We start from the raw sequence: 15,744 nt of genomic DNA on the forward strand, positions 1-15,744 counted from the left end.
TGCTCCTCCCTCTTCTCGGAAAGCACCTTCCCTCCTCAAGTAAACCGGCCACGACTTAACACAGAAGTCGTTCTGCTCCAACGTCTTCGAGGACCAATGTGGGGAGGGCAAGAGAGCCCACAGCCCTCTGAAGACGCCCGTCCTGCTGACGCTCCCAGTCAGTTGCTGGTCTGCCTCCCCGCCTCTCCCTGGAGATGCTGACTCAGGTCCACGAGAACCGGCACCGGGTTTCCGTGGTTCTGGGTCTCCCCAGCCCAGCACGGGGCACATCCTCAACTGACCCTGCACAGCAGAGCGGTTATGGGGGGAAGGTGCGGGCCCAGCAGCCCTGGCCTCTCACACCCACCTCCCCTCCCAGCTCCTCTTCCTCACGACTAGTTCAGTGGAGAATTCCAGAGACTTCCCTATTCCCAGGATGCCCCATGGTGATCAGCCTTTGGTGGTTTCAAGACAAAATGTTTTGGAGATACTACAAAAAGGAGGCATTTTTGGCTGCCTTTTTCTCAGAAGCGCTCTTCCAAACAAACATTTCCCCTAAGATAAGAGCCCAGAAGAGATACCACTCGCCTCGGCGGATAATACAAATGACACCGTGGGTGCATCTCGGATACCATCCGCCCACGCCCTCTGCCCGAATCCCTTGGTATTTCCAAGTCACCCTAACAGCGAGGGCCCTCTCTGCCTCTGTCTGTTCAGATCGGAGGTCCTCAAATGTGGTCCCTAGACCGGGGCGTCGGCATCATCCAGGAGCTTGTTAGAAACGCAGGTTCTCGGGCCCCACCCCAGACCTCCTGAACCAGAAGCCTTGGGGCTGGGACCCAGGAATCCGAGCTTGGACAAGCTTTACAGCCAGGTACTTCTCATGTGCACTGAGGCTGGAGAACCACCATTTTGGACTTTGGCCAGTGGCTGCTATGATAGAAAGTGCAGTTCTAGAAAATGGTAAAAATATATAGAATCATATTCAATTCAGTCCCTAAAAATCCCAGCAATAAAATCTTTACACCCCATTCTCTCAGAAGCTGCCTTATTTCTTTGCATCACCTCCTCCTGTTACAGTTCCTCACACATAGCTGATGCTCAGTAAATACCTGGCAGTCGACCTTGGAATACCTTTGTTTTTTCATTTCTAAAACGGACGGTACTTACTCACGGATTCATTCACTCATTATGTCATTTATTCAAGTCACTCAAAGGTCTACTGCGTATCTCAAGTTGGCTCTACCCATCAAATCAATGTTTTGAAACTTCTGAAGCGGTTTACGGCATTATGCAAAGTGGCATTACTCTTTCTGTATAAATTTGACAAGGCTTTACGTGGATGATGTGATCTGTGGTAAATCAGAATCCTGGGGGCAGGAAACCGTGTCGTCATTGTATGCCCTGAAATGCATCTTTAAGATTTAGTAAAAGGGCATCACAGAAACCGCAAAAGGAACTTCTTTTTGTGGTTCTACAAATCTTTCAGGCCGCTCTGCGTCACACCAGTTTAAGTGGACGAAGGTCTTGTTTTTCAAGATAAACGTGCATTTTCGTGCATCTTCCTACAAGGTAGAGCATGGCCCTCAACTCTTCCTCATTAATGAGTTTGTATACTAACAATTAAATTTGAAATGCAGAGACTATCTCTCAAATTTTCAAATAATAATTTAAAATATGCCTGTTAGCAGTTTAGCCAGATCCGGGCTGGGCCTGAACAAGCAAGGCTTCTACTGCAGGTGCACCCCAGGGCAGGGACGCTGGCAAAGCTCCCTGTCTCTCTGGCCTCTGGGGACACAACACTGGCCAGCCTCGCTGAGACCCAAGGACTTCACAGGAAGCTGCCTGGGAGGATGTCGAGGCCTCTACCCTTTAGCGAGAACCTGGGCCCCGGGCCCTGCACAACAGAGGTGGCCCCGGGCTGGGCCGCCCTTACTTGCCTCCGGCCACACCTGTCCTGGGGCTGGAACCCTTCGCCCTGACTCTGGCCCTGGCTAGGGTTCCCTAGACAGAAAAGGAAGTTTTTAGTGCCCTGTTCTTTTTGCCAGGTTTGAGGAAATTGAACAGGGTTCAGGGCTGCCTCCACGAGACGGGCAGGTGGCATGTGGCAGGTGTCTAACTGCTGACGTGGGTGAGAATGGGGCCGCAGAGGGCACCCACTGTCTTTGGTGGTCTCCATCTCAGACGTCTGGGCAGTCACGAGGAGGCGCGGAGGGTGCAGGAGGGAGAGGCTAGCTGGGTCCAGGCGGGGGCTGCAGGCAGAATTGAGGGAGGAATTCCACCAGGAGGCCTGGCGGTATACAGGTGTGCTCCTCACGCTGAACACGAAAACCAGGGGGAAACTCACACGTCGTCTGGTCCGGGGATGCCAGACCCACGTTTTCCACTCTCTCCTCCCTCACCCAGGACAGAGATCACGAACAGACCCCGGTTCTCTTTCCCACTAAGCCTGGCGGCATCTCACTGTCTGCAAAACAACAGCCAGGAACAAACAGAAACTGCTCAGAGTCTGCAAACGAGTAAAACCTCACCGCCCACCTTCATCTGTTTTACTGCAGTGACTGCACAGATGAGGAAAACCTAGGAACGCCTCAGTGACTCCTCAAACTGCTCCATGATCGGGGTCACTGTGCCCCAGGGGGAGACAGGGAGGTGGCACTGCCAGGTCCAGAGTGGGCCTGAAGGGCACCCAGCTAACGAGCGGGGGCGGGGCTCCAGGCCCAGGCCCCGCCCCCAGAGCCGGGCCCCTCACCACGTGCTGGCCCTGGAGTCAGGTGACCGCAGAGCAGATGAGCCCCGAAGTCTCAGAACTCTGCAGACTCGTGGAACCCCAGCGTTTATGGGTTATTAAAACTGTTCTCAGAGACGGTCGTGGTGAAGGTGTAATCGTCGTCTTTGTCAGCTTGCCAGCTCGGAGCGTAAGAGCTTTTATGAAACGTTTCAGAAACGCGGCTTGTGGGGCAACGGTTTATGGTTATCAGGCGTTTGATCTCTCATGTGAAAAATATGTACTTACACGTATTGCAGGAAACCTCACCACTTCCTTCCTAAGCGTCGGTCAAAAACACTAATTACTTGACTAATTAGACTGAAACTTCCCTTACAGATGGTAAAAATGAGCGATTTTCACCCCACAAATTTAGTTGTGACATACCAGCCCCAAAAATGTAGATATGTTCCAATGGTTTTATTGTGGACAGCGTGAACAATCTAAGCAAATCATGTAAAAATAAATTAGAAACTAATGAAAATCGTCTGGCTCTCCTAAGAGGGGAAACCAGGCTGGTTCTGCGTGCGTGAAGAGCCAAGCAGGCGGCCAGCCTGCAGGAGGGGCCCAGTGATGGGCGGGGCTGCCCCCACGAGTCGCCAGTCCTAACTTGGGGGTTTGTGACTAGTTGGCACTTCCTTTTCCTTCTCCCTGTGTCCTTTGCTTCCTCTTCGCCTTTCCCTACGTGGTGTCTGTTCACTTGGAAGCCGGGACCTCACGGTCTCCCTTCAGCTCTGCCCTCACAAGGCTTCCGCCACATCACACTTGTAAAGAATTAGTACCGAGGAAAGCGGGACCTACTTCCAAGAACCGCAGCTCAGGGAAGGAAGTGCCTCTGCGACTAGAGCTGTTCACACAGCGAGGAGCCCCTGAGCTCTCGGTCCCGGCCCCGAGGCCGGGGGTCTGTGCAGAGGGGGGGACACACTCACCGGCATCCAGGCTGCCCGTGGCCGCTGTCCAGCCCATGATGGGAGGGATGGCCCCGACGATGGCTCCGACCCACGTGTTGGCGATGCTGACCCTCTTCAGCGGGGTGTAACAGCAGGTGTACAGGAAGATGTTGAAGACCCCCAGGGCTCCTGTGAGTGGGTTCACCCCCCAGGTCAGAAGGGCGACTCCTGGAACAGCACAGCACGCGGCAAAGGACACAGCTAGCAACGGGCTGGAAGAGAGCGGAGAACACAGAGCCCTCACATTCAAGTCCGGTTAATCCCGCCGTGCGGATGCGGGGCTGACCCGGGGTGATGGTGCAGCGAGCTGGGAGGAAATTGAAAACGAGGAGGGACTGTGTTTGCAGGAGCTGGGGCTGCTCCTCCTGGCTTGGCCAGCTGGAGCCAACAAAGTGAAGAGAGTGGAGGTTTCCAGGCCCTGGATTCGAACAGAGGCTCTGCTCTGTCCCTCCCAGGCCTCCCTGGATGTCCCGGCCTCCCTTCCTCACTGTGCAGGAGCAAAGACGCCTCCTCCTCGCAGGGCTGGCATGAGGACTGACCGGCCCAGCGCCTGCCCTGCACATGGCTCTGGTGCACAGCTGGTGCGAAGTGAGCGAGAGTGACAGATGGACCACTCGGAACATGGTATTTAATATAAGGGCAAAACCCACTATCTTACTCCTGGAAGCAGGTCTACCCACTTACTTACACTTTAATTAAAAACATCACCCAGTTAGCAATTATGGATAAGGACAGTGAGTCTGAGGACATCTACTGAAGTGAGTCACAGGCTCGGCACAGCACCGGCTCTGTGCCAGCGATGACACCCCGGGGGGCTGCCCGGCAGCGACAGCACTTCCCGGGCCATGGCTCGGGTTATGGACACGGGACGCCCAAGGGGAGGTGGCACGGCGCTACCTACGTCCACTGTCACATACAGCTTTGTGGTGCTAAAGACAGTCGCCAGCCTGATTCTCAACAGGGCCCGCTTTTTAAAGTAGACTTTGCAAGGAATCTTGTGAAAGGCTTTTTGGAAGCTTGAACTGGGTCCACTACTTCCTGCTGCGGGCACGTTTGTTCACTCTTCCCCAAGAAACCTAAGGAGGTTACTAAGGAGGCTGCCTTCTCCTTAGGGAAGCTGCAGTCCACTCACAGCCCCCACCACGGACTCCCTGGGACGCAGGCTCTGGTTTTGGCAACGGCCAGCTCCGCCAGGGAGGCCATCTGTCCCCGGCACGCATGCACGGGGCTGCTGCCCGTCCTCACACGGGTGTGGCGCTTCCTGGCGGGAGAGAGTCCTGTGTCTGCAAGCCGGACTGCCTGCCCCCGGAGAGAAGACAAGCTCGGCGGGAGTGGGGCGGGGGAGTGGCAGGGCCCACCGGCTGGAGACCAGGGACATCAGGGCGCTGGACCATGAAAGCGGGAGGTGACTCTTGGAGCATCTTGGCTCCTGCTCTGACATGGGGACTGGCCCCGACCCAATGAAATGGGAGTTTTGATGGAAAACGGGAGCATATGATGGATATTTTATCCAGGTGCCCAGGATGGGAGAGCCAAGAGCTACATCTGAGACTCGGTGCGGGTTCGACCCTGGAGGTGACTCTCCATCCCATTCCTGCCACCTGTTCTGCATCTCCTGTCGATTACTCCCTCCCGGGGCACCGCAGGCCGCCTGTCCTCCCTCTGTCAACCCCCCTCCACCGACGACCCCCGTTTCCGGGTCTGCGCAATGACCTGCTGTCTCTGCTCCTGCTGGAGGCCCCGCAGTCACACTAAGTGGCCGAGGCGAGAGGGCGGCTCACAGCACGGCCACCTGGCCAGGGCTGGGGTCCCTGCTGGTTCCCCAGAGTGACGGCAGCAACTCCTCACCTGCCTCCTCCAGGATCCAGACTTCCCCCGCCCCCACCCCCTCAACAGACGCCCTTCCCTCCTACGCGAGAGTGAAGGTCGCCCTCATCCTACTTTCTCCCATTTCTCTCTCATTTGTGAAGGTGAACGCTCCAGGTTTGCTCTGGTTTAATCCCTCCCTAGTCTGCCCTGATCTTCTCTGTCCACCAGCCACTGGGCTCCTGGGTCCTCAGATCAGCTGCGGTGCTGACACTCCCCCAGGTTCTCACCAGCCCGCTTCACACTCCAGCATCCCTGTGGAGCAGACTGCACACCTGGTCTCTACTTCCCGTCCCTCCCTGTCCCCACCTGCTGAAGCAGGTTTCTGGCAGGTTGTGACGCACACCATGTGACCTGGGGCCCCTGGCTTCCCCGTGTAGCAGACGACACAATTTTCCAGAGGGTGGGCGAGGAAGGCACCTGTGTTGTCTCGTCTCACAGAATGTCCAGAAGGAAGAACCGAGATGGCTGAGAAGCAGTGCAAAACTTAGAACTGCGTTCTTCCTTCAGGAAGGCGGTTTATAGCTTAAACAGATTTTTTTCTTTTTTCTATGGGACTTTAAAAAGCTAGTTTTATTTTGGGTGGGAGAAAAATGTGGCTCATAAACATTTTTATTTTTCCTGAATTGGACCTTGTGCGGGGGGAAAAAAAAAAAAAAAGAAGGCCGTTCACTCCTTCTCCAAGGTCTGCGGAAGCCAGTTGGATTCAAAGATATTAGTATTCTGAAAAGCTCTTTTGGAAAAGCACACATGAATTTAATTTATTGAGATAGGTAATTTTATGGGAAAGTTTAGTTTCTGACCCTTGTCGGAATCACAGAAAATCATGAGGCTCAATTTTGGTGTTTAAGTCAGTGCTCAGGGCCACGAATGAGAACTGAGTAGGCTGACAAGCCACGTAAACAAATGAGAGTCTCCCCGGGTAGCCACGATCGTTCTCAGCACCCAGACGCTCAGGGGGCCCACCTCCTCCCTGGCACAAGGAGCCCTGGCTTGGCTCACCCTGTGGGCAAAGGGGCTCCGGGTGCTAATTCTGTGAGGTTTATTCTCCTGTGATGCTTTATTTTTCTTAAACTTATAAAAGTAACACGTTCATTTCAGAAAATTTGGAACTACAGAAGATCACCAAAAAATTCTAAATTAGTTATTCAAAGAAACGTATTGGTTTATGTCTTTCTAGCCTTTTCCCAACGATACGCCTACTTTAAAACTAACTGAGAACACAGTGAGTTGTGGTTTTGTTACTTACTTTGTCTTCAGTTTATATTAATAATTTCCCTACACCATTAAGAACTAATTTGCACCATCATCATTAGCAGCTACACAGTGGCCTATTCTGTGGATATACCACAATTAAGTCAGTCAGCATGCCCTTCCTGGACACAGTCTTTTTCCCTTTTGTAAATCAGAAATAATATTGGGACAAATATCTTATAGACAGGTGTGGCTCACAGCTCTGACTAGGACACACTCTGAGGACGACTTCCCAGATGTGAGATCAGTCAGGCAGACGACACGCACATTGTGAGGGGTGCTGACTCGTGCCGCAGCCTGTCCTGTGTTCCAGACTTTATCCTGGCTTACACCCCCACCAGCAGCGTTAAGAGAGCCCCTCCCCTGAAGCTGTATCAACACTGGGTAAGGCACTCAGGACAAACAAAAATTAACAAAGTCAGACAAGTTTACTGATAGTATTATCCCCATTTTACAGATGAGAAACTGAGGCTCAGCACAAGCAAACCTGTGGGCTCGTTCCGGGAACCCGGGGCTGCCCCGCTACCCGGTGTGTGGGGTGTCCTGGCCCATTGCCACTTATGGATGTTCTCGGGTCCGGGGGGGCCTGGGATCTGCAGGCCACTGGAAGCAGTCCCTTGTGGGTTCACCCCACAGTATAAGCAGCCTAACTTTCTACTGCATTCCTTGAGAAGAAGACGACTGGGAAGCCCTCAATTTTTTTTTCAAAACAAAGGACAGCCCTGGGATATAATGTGGCAAGCAAGGCAGGTGTGGTCCTTGACCCAGAAGCACTTAGACTGGAGGAGAGACAATTAAATAGGTGGTAGCCGTCCAGTGCAGGGCAAGCCGTCTGGGAGCCTGAACTCAGTGTAAGCAGGGGGTCTGGGGGGACTTGAGAGGTTTCTGGGGAGAAGTGATGTGTACGCAGAGCCCCGGTGGACGGACACGAGGAGGGCAAAGGGCAGAGAAGCAGGTTCCAGGGGCAGGAAGTGTCAGAGGGCAGAGACGTCGGGGAGGCTACAGGGAGGCCTCTGGGCAAGTGCAGAGTCAGCGAACTTTTCTGCTTCTTAAATTGGGGAGAAAATGCTCAGATGACCTGCTTTTGAGAGGCAGCCTTCTGCCTGCCGGAGGCCAGCATTCGTGCACCTCACGAGAGAGTCCGCACTAGGCGTCCTTTGAGGAAAAAGGCTCGTGAGCGCGCCAGCACACAACTTTCCTCAAGTGCGCAGCTGGGAGAAACAGCATCTGAGCAGTACGGCGCCTGTAGTCTCCCTTCCAGACACCCCAGACACACCTGGAGCGCGGGAGCGCTGCGCCGGGCGGCCTCAGGTGGGCTGACACGAGGCTGGCCCAGCTGTGTTTTCAGCTCTTGTTTCTGGCAATCTGTCTCTCCCTAGTCTTTTTGGCCTTTTGCGCGGGGAGGGGGGGCCAATTCTGTCACATTTTACATACCTGTGCAAGTTAACGGAAGCCTTGTTTGGAATAAGGCGGAATAAGAGTTAAATAAATGAAGGGTGGTGACAGGATTTTGGTCAGACTCTTCGGACGTGACAAAAATACATCAGTCAAAGAAGCGAAGGGTTCTTTTTGAAACTGCAAGTAGGAAGAGGAGGAGCAGGAGTAAAGAGAACGTGTACCAAGAGGTGTCTGGGTTACTGCTTAACGTCCGATTTACCATGAAATCCTTAAATATCACAGTGATATAAAAGTTGTTCAAGTTTAGGTCTTCCAATAAAGAGATCTCTTTTTGACACAGAAAAAGATTAGAAAAGCGTGCTCATTTCTCATCTCGGTTAAATACAGAGGTTTTCTGCCTTAGTGCTCATAAAACGCGGTCAGAGCTAAATCTCAGAGACCTGAAGGGCAATTTTGTCAAAGACTGATTTTCTCGTTTTAGGTCAATTACTCGAAGTCTTCTTTCTTCTAATCATACTGCTCAGCCCTTGATCCGAAAAACCCATCTACTCTCCCTGTTCTGAGGGTCTTGGAAAGTACCCCAAACCTGGGGAGACATACACCACCCCCCATTGCTTCTCCTTTTATCATTTATTCTTCATTTAAATTTTTGTTTACATTTTTTCATCACCCTTTCTGTTCCTTCCATCGTTCAGATTCCTCAGCAGTTCTTCTCCATTTCAGGTGCTACTCTGATGCCTGATTTCCAGAGCAAGGCCAGAAGGAAGGCTCCTAAGCAGGCTTCCTTGGGTTTCCCTGGGCCGAGAGCACCCTGAGCGGGAGGCCCCACCGGAACTTCCTGGCAGACCCTCCGTACCGCGGTTCTATCCTGAGTGTGGTCTCTGGGCCCGTGGCATCGGCATCACCCGGGAGCTTGTAAGGGAGCCAGGAAACCTGGAGGCCTGCCCGAGCCTGAGACCCACGGCTGCATCCTCACCAAGAGAGGCCAGGCCCAGAGCCGCCACCTTCACTCCGCCCCCAGTGTGACCGTGGCGGCCCGGGGGTCGCCTCCTCTCCTCTGTCTTTGGGTAAATGTCTCCTGTCGTGCTGCAGTGGGAAGAACACAGGACCGTGGACCTGACAGAGAGACTGCAGGGTGCCCCTCTGGCTCTCTGGTCCCTCTGCCTCGATGTGATCTGGCCACATGGCTACAAGCATGCTGATCGCTGAAAGGGCGGGATGAAGCGGGTCCGGTGCAGTCTTGGTCACGACCGATGGTGGGCGATGGGGATGTCGGGGTTCACTGTGTTATCTCTACTACTGTGTCCCACGGAGCATCTTCACAACAAAAGTGTTCGTGGGAATGCTCTGATGTTCTCTACTAGTAGCATTATTACGTTCTGGTTTCCGCACATACAATGTAACTAAGCAGGTGGTTTGAGTTCTCCGGTGAGAACTCCGATGTTAACTGTACAAAAGTGGGCAAATTATTTAACCTCTCTGGTCCTTAGTTCCCTCCACTGTAAAGTGAGGGCTGGATTAGGGCTCTTTTGATGGCAAGATTGCAACCCAGGTCAAACCAGCTCACACAAAAAGGCTCAGTACCAAGATCACAGGGAGGGCAGAGGCTTACCCACGCCCCGCCCCACTAGGCTGAGCTGAGTGATCTTCAGCAAATTACATAACCGTTGGCCTCAGTTTCTTCATCTGTGAAATGGGAGACACTAACTTTACAGAGTTGTTTAAGAATTAAATGCAATAATGTCAATAAAGAACTCAGTGTTCACTAAATGAGCACACGGTGTTCATTCATTCATTCTTTCATTCATTCAAATTTCTCATTGCCTATAGAGCCAGCCGCTCTGCAAAGTGTGGATATACTGCAGTGAACAATACAGACAGTAGAGTTTAGTCTAGAAAGGAAGATAGACATTAAATAAACACAAGTCCTATGAATTCTCAAGTTGTAAAATCAGCTACAAGTAAAAGAACAGGTGACATGAGACAGTTATTTAAACAGGGAGGACTTATCCAAATAGAGCTGGAGGTAGAGGCTGACTGACTTGCAATAAATTGTTTCCCCTCATTTATTTTTTCAAAATTATACTTATGGATATACATTAGAATATGAAAATATACATATATATACACTCAAGAATGTCATTTTAAATTATAAATGTGATGGCTGTGAAGCATGTTTCTAATAATGACAATTACAAATGGCAAACTATTTTTATTTTCAATTATAACTTTAACTTAAAAATTTAATATTATCTAAAATTACAAAAAAATAAACTAGAACCAGGAAAAACTAGATTGATCACATGCAAAACTTGTTTTTTTAATGTTGGTGCTTTTGTACATCTACCAGAGTCGCTGTAAAGGCTTCCATTAAGAACTGAGGAATCAAGGGGGAGGGTATAGCTCAAGTGGCAGAGCACACGCTTAGCATACACAAGGTCCTGGGTTCAATCCCCAGTACCTCCTCTAAAACTAAATAAGTAAACCTAATTACCTCCCCACTAAAGCAAAACAAAAAAACAACAACAAAAAAACCTGATGAGTTAATACTTCTGTGAGTGGATCTTGCCAGAATGAATTTATCTAGGAAAAATCAGAAAAGCAGGTGAATGGGGTGTGACGCTATTACAAAACATTTCTAATTGTCAATAAAACAGAATAAATGTATGAATAAGGAAAACAGCACAGTTTGATTGGGGTGGGGGAGGATGGTGGCAGAAAAAGGTCCAGCAATTTTCTTGAACTAAAAAAGATTCTTTTCTATCCATTCACTCACTCACGCAAACAGGTTCATGGCTCCTGCTGAGGGTGGAATGGTGATTTATTTCCAAACTCACATCCCAAACTGAATTACATTTTAAATGGAGATATCTTTCTACTGCCTTTCCTGCCCAAGGCCACTGCGGAAGAGAAATTAATAGAGTAGAGTGGGGGAAATTTGTCAACACATTTCAATGAATTATTTATTCCTCCTTTAAAGTATAGCATTTCCTTGTTTACTAAACATCAACCCTTAGTAGCTCTATTAAAGCAGATTTTTCTATAGAAATTAGGAACGAATGAGAATACACATGCTTTAATCTGATAAATGTGATACCCCCTTATTATACTTAACAGATGCAATTTAAATTACCTGACTTTTAAATAAGTTACTGGAAAAATGTGGCCTTTCTGTTTAACCAATGTGTCAGAGAGGTCTATGAAATGTTACATTAAATCAAGAAAGCTTTATATTTTAAGCAGCTCTGCAGGTAATTGGTTTACACAAAAATTAATCTCATGCTTCTTGGCCATTTCTTCCAGAATAAATGATTTTTAAATTATAAAACAAAATTTTCTTTCTTCAAAAACAAAAGAAAACCTTAATCAAACCAAGCCAATTTAGCTTTAATTTCCTGCATAAATCCTCTATTTGAGCTTTGACCTGAGTATTTGGGGAAAGTCTCCACAGATAACTGCTTTGGAAATATCTCCCTAGAATCTTATTTAGGGATTTTTCTATTTCTGAATTAGTCTCAAGTTATAGATACTGGAAGGTAGCAGAGGACTGATGTAAATTCAGAATTTTAAGGTCTATGTGAAGAAAATGAACACACAAAACATATTTTAAAAGAAAACTAATTAGAGCAATTTGGGAAAAACTATCACTTATATATAAAATGATGGTAACCTGTTTCAAAAAAAAAAAAGGACATTCAACTTTAAAACAGGTTTAAGAGAAATGCAAGAATAAGTATGTATGTTTGGCACGGTTATATGCAAAGCCTGGAGACGATGGCCCTACATTAAGTAAAACTTTTAAGGAAGAAACCAAAGCAGGTCTGAACTGAATGAGTCTTTGAAAACCAACGGAAGAATTTTATTAATCGTTAGGAAGAAAGAAAAGCTCGAAGGAACTTTAGCCCACTGCTGCCCTCTCGGGTTCAGCCTTCTAACTCAGGGAGGAAGCAAGTGGTAACTCGTGAATTTTGCTACATCAATTCAGCTCAGATTAAGAATCTGCTATTTGTACAAAGACTCTGGAGTTTTCAAAGAGAAGATTCCTGTTGTTCAATCCCATCTGTGAAAATCAAGTTTCTGCTGTAAGTGGTCCAGGCTCAGCGTTTTCTCACATCCTTGAGGGCAGGGACCACCTACGGAATTCCTCCATTGCCCCCAGGGCCCAGAGGAACACCTAGTGCCTGCCATGTAGGAGACACATAATATTCCTTTTTCCTGGTTGAGCCGGATGGTTTAATTCTCTGACCCCCACCTCCCTTTTTAATTTATAGGAATCTATTTTTTTTAAAAAGCAGCTTTGTTCACCTGCATAAGATTAGGGTCAATGAATTGTAAGGAGTCTTCGAAAAGTTTTAATAAAACCCAATTTATAAAAAATGAAGCTGGGAAATCAAACCATGCACCCCCGCAGCCTTGGAGACTACCTGGGAGCTGCAAGCACGTGCAGCCCCTTGAGAGGAAGGTGCAGGTGGCGCCATCCCCTGCACGGCCAGCCAGGGACCCGCGCCTTTGGTCTAGGAGTGTCTGCAAACACAGACCTCCACAGGGACCAGACTGGCAATACCGAAGAGGAAAGTGGGCCGATTTAAGCGAAGGCAGGAGTGGTGAGGACTGTGGGAGCTGCGCGTCAAGTCTGGCCGGCAGGTCCCGCGTGGGGGCTGCCGAAGAGGCCCAGGAATCCGGGGTCTCATGTTCAGGTTTCTATTTTTAAGTGTCAGCAGCTGGAGGAAAGCCCTGCACGCCAACAGAAATGCCTCTTCAGGGTCCGGGCTGGCGGCTGCAGCGCTGCAGCCTGTGGTCCAAGGGCAAGACCTGCCCTGTGAAGTGTGTGCGGAGCAGACCCACCGCCCCCGCCGCCGCCGGCAACGCTCAGCTCATCCTTGGTGTGGCCGTGCCTCACTCCTTGAATATTCAGCCTCGACGTGAACACAAGTTCTCCAGGAACATCTTCCCTCACCCCCTCTCCTTGCTGCCCGCTCCCCACGGGTGGTCTACGCCCCCCTGCTCTCTCAGCACTTCCCGGGCCGCATGCTGACCCCCTGCTGCCTCACCTGCCCACCCCCGCCACACACTTCCCGAGGGAGGGCGACAGCACCGTTCATCTTTATGTGCCCTGTGCCTAGGGCTGGGGCCCACGGTGTGGGCGAGACAAACCTGTGAACAACAGGCAGAAGGGCCTGCTGCTCATACAACACCAGTCAGCGCCCACAGCCCTGATGGTGTCAAATCTTTTCACATCATCTTATTTGAAAGGCGAGGAAATAAAGTGACAGGACATTAGACCAAATGACTCCAAATTATTAGTCAAAGGTGTTTGCTCTAACGACCGACTTCTCACGTGGTGGCAAGCGATGGCTATGCTGCATCGATGTGACACTTGACTCCTTCTGTTCCTCGTGATCAGATACGGGGACTTCCTCGTTGTGAAACGGGGCATGGGGACTGAAGGATCCCCCCTCCCCAGGACTGCAGTCAACACACGTTCACAACCCACGATGCTTCAGAAAAATCATAAATGCTGTCCACTTTCCTCACGACAAGGAGAGAAAGGGATGTCGCTTTCAGGAAGTGCCCGTCCCTCTCTCTCACCCCCGTGGTGACTACGCTGCTGGCTCTTCACGACGCTTCACCACACCGAACGATTTCATTTCAAGAACAAAGCTCTGTCCACTAGCACATGATTACATTGAGACCAAACGTGTTCTTCCTGCCACTTCAAATCACAGCGAACACCAAAAGCAGAAATGTCTGTACTTACAGAATGTTTACATTCTTATTCCATCTGCAGCACACACACGCCAGGAGACTAACGGTAGCTGCCCAGGGGCTCTGCAGAGCTGCGCGGGCCTGGGGCCGGGGCTACCAGCCCAGCCTGATGGCCGACAAGCGGCGTTCGCGGCTCCCCCGCAGCCCGCAAAATGTTTACATTTGCTTAAGTGCTTACTGGTAAAACCTTCAGCAAATGTGAAAAATGTCTCCTGTGAAGCCCTGTAATGCTTAAGCTAAATCCCGTTCTTTAAGTTAAGAATGCCAACTAAACAATCCATTCATTTCACTCCGAAAACTCAATCTTCATCATTCACTTGAGAACCAGGTATGGGCTGTCCCGATCCCGAGCGCTCGGGATTTATCCGCTCCGAACGACCTTCCCCTCTGCCCTCCTCCCTCTCCTGCCCACGGCCCACAGCCCACGGCCAGGGCTTCCAAGCGGCCCACCACTCTCATCGGGTCAGGCAGGCTGCGAAAACGAACACCGACGTGTATTATTTCCCTGTCGACTTTACCGAGCTGGAAAATGGATAATCCAAAGGGGATGGAATCAAAATACAGATGTGCTTCCAAATAACAAAGAAGGCCCAGCCTCCCGACTTCTTCACTGCCCAGTCTGTCCTCATCTGAATCTTCTCTTTCTGACACCCTCCACCCTCACCACTGCCAGAGAAGCTCTCATTTGGACCAATTCATTCATTTCATTCAATACATGTTTATGGGCGGCCCTGTCTTGTCTGCTAAGCCTCTCATGCATTTGGCTAATGTTTCCACCTAGATTATAAGCCTTTTGAGCATTATAAACATAAAACTGACAGGGTTGGTTACTTTATAGGGAATCAATAAATTCTTAACAAATTGAATTAAACAAGGGAATTCTTTAATTCTAGAATACATAGAAAAAACATTTGGCCTTGACATTCTTAAGAAAGATTAATTTTAATTAGGAAAGACCAGGAAAAAAGGTTATTACTTTAAAAAAAATGTGTAAGATACATCAGAAATTTAAGCCTGAGGGATTTCAAGTTAGATAAAGCTGTATTATCCCTCTGCCCTCTCTAGAAACAGAGAGGAGAATGAACAGAAAACAGCAAACTCCAAGCCTGACAGAACTAGGGAACACTCCTACAGCAGAACCAGGGGGCAGTGAGAGGACCCACACCTCTGTCCAGCTCAGCAAATGGTGAAGGTCCAACTTCAGAATCTCCTCCTTAAGCTTTGACTACAGGTCACAGGAAGACTCTGACATAAAGTGAGTGCCCTGGGGGTGGAGGAGGCGGACCCAAGTTAGAAAGTTACCAAGTAGAATCAGGGCCAAGTGCAAGCTCAAGATGTCAGAAAGCAGCCCCGGAAGGAGCGGTCGTAGGTGCTTTCCGTGCCCCATCTCCTCGCACCCACATGCCTAACTGCAGAGGTAAACTCTGCGCTCAGGAGCGGTCCCCGGGGCTAAGCCAGCACCATCCCGACCCCCTGGGGCCCGTCCCTCCAGACGTCCTCAGATGCAGACGTGAGAGCTCTTTAGCCAAATGCACTGCGGCTCTGGTCCATCCACGTGCATCTGGGACACTTCCTGAGTGAAGTGAGGGACATCATACTCGCATCCGTCAAGTGGCCCCCAAGCCATTAAAGACTCAATAAATAATTCTGCATAAAGGCCCCAGAGCTGAAGTAAAAAGCAGAGAGCCACGGGGTCAAGTGTTTCCACAGGAACGCCATTCGGTAAACAGAAGCTACAAAAGGATGTTTCCATGAACCACCTGC

At 49.9% G+C, this 15,744-nt stretch overlaps 1 protein-coding gene across 1 annotated transcript in view; it reads right to left on the reverse strand.

Moving 5' to 3' along the window:
• The window catches only part of COX10 (cytochrome c oxidase assembly factor heme A:farnesyltransferase COX10), a 95,636-nt gene that overhangs the window by 11,117 nt on the left and 68,775 nt on the right, over positions 1 to 15,744 (reverse strand). The window contains exon 6 of the mRNA XM_010974169.3: positions 3,676 to 3,908. Within this exon, the coding sequence (XP_010972471.2) occupies positions 3,676 to 3,908 (233 nt within the window). The remainder of the gene's footprint in view (positions 1 to 3,675; positions 3,909 to 15,744) is intronic.

The sequence above is a fragment of the Camelus bactrianus genome, chromosome 16 (genome assembly GCF_048773025.1).
Source record: "Camelus bactrianus isolate YW-2024 breed Bactrian camel chromosome 16, ASM4877302v1, whole genome shotgun sequence".
Taxonomy (NCBI): domain Eukaryota; kingdom Metazoa; phylum Chordata; class Mammalia; order Artiodactyla; family Camelidae; genus Camelus; species Camelus bactrianus.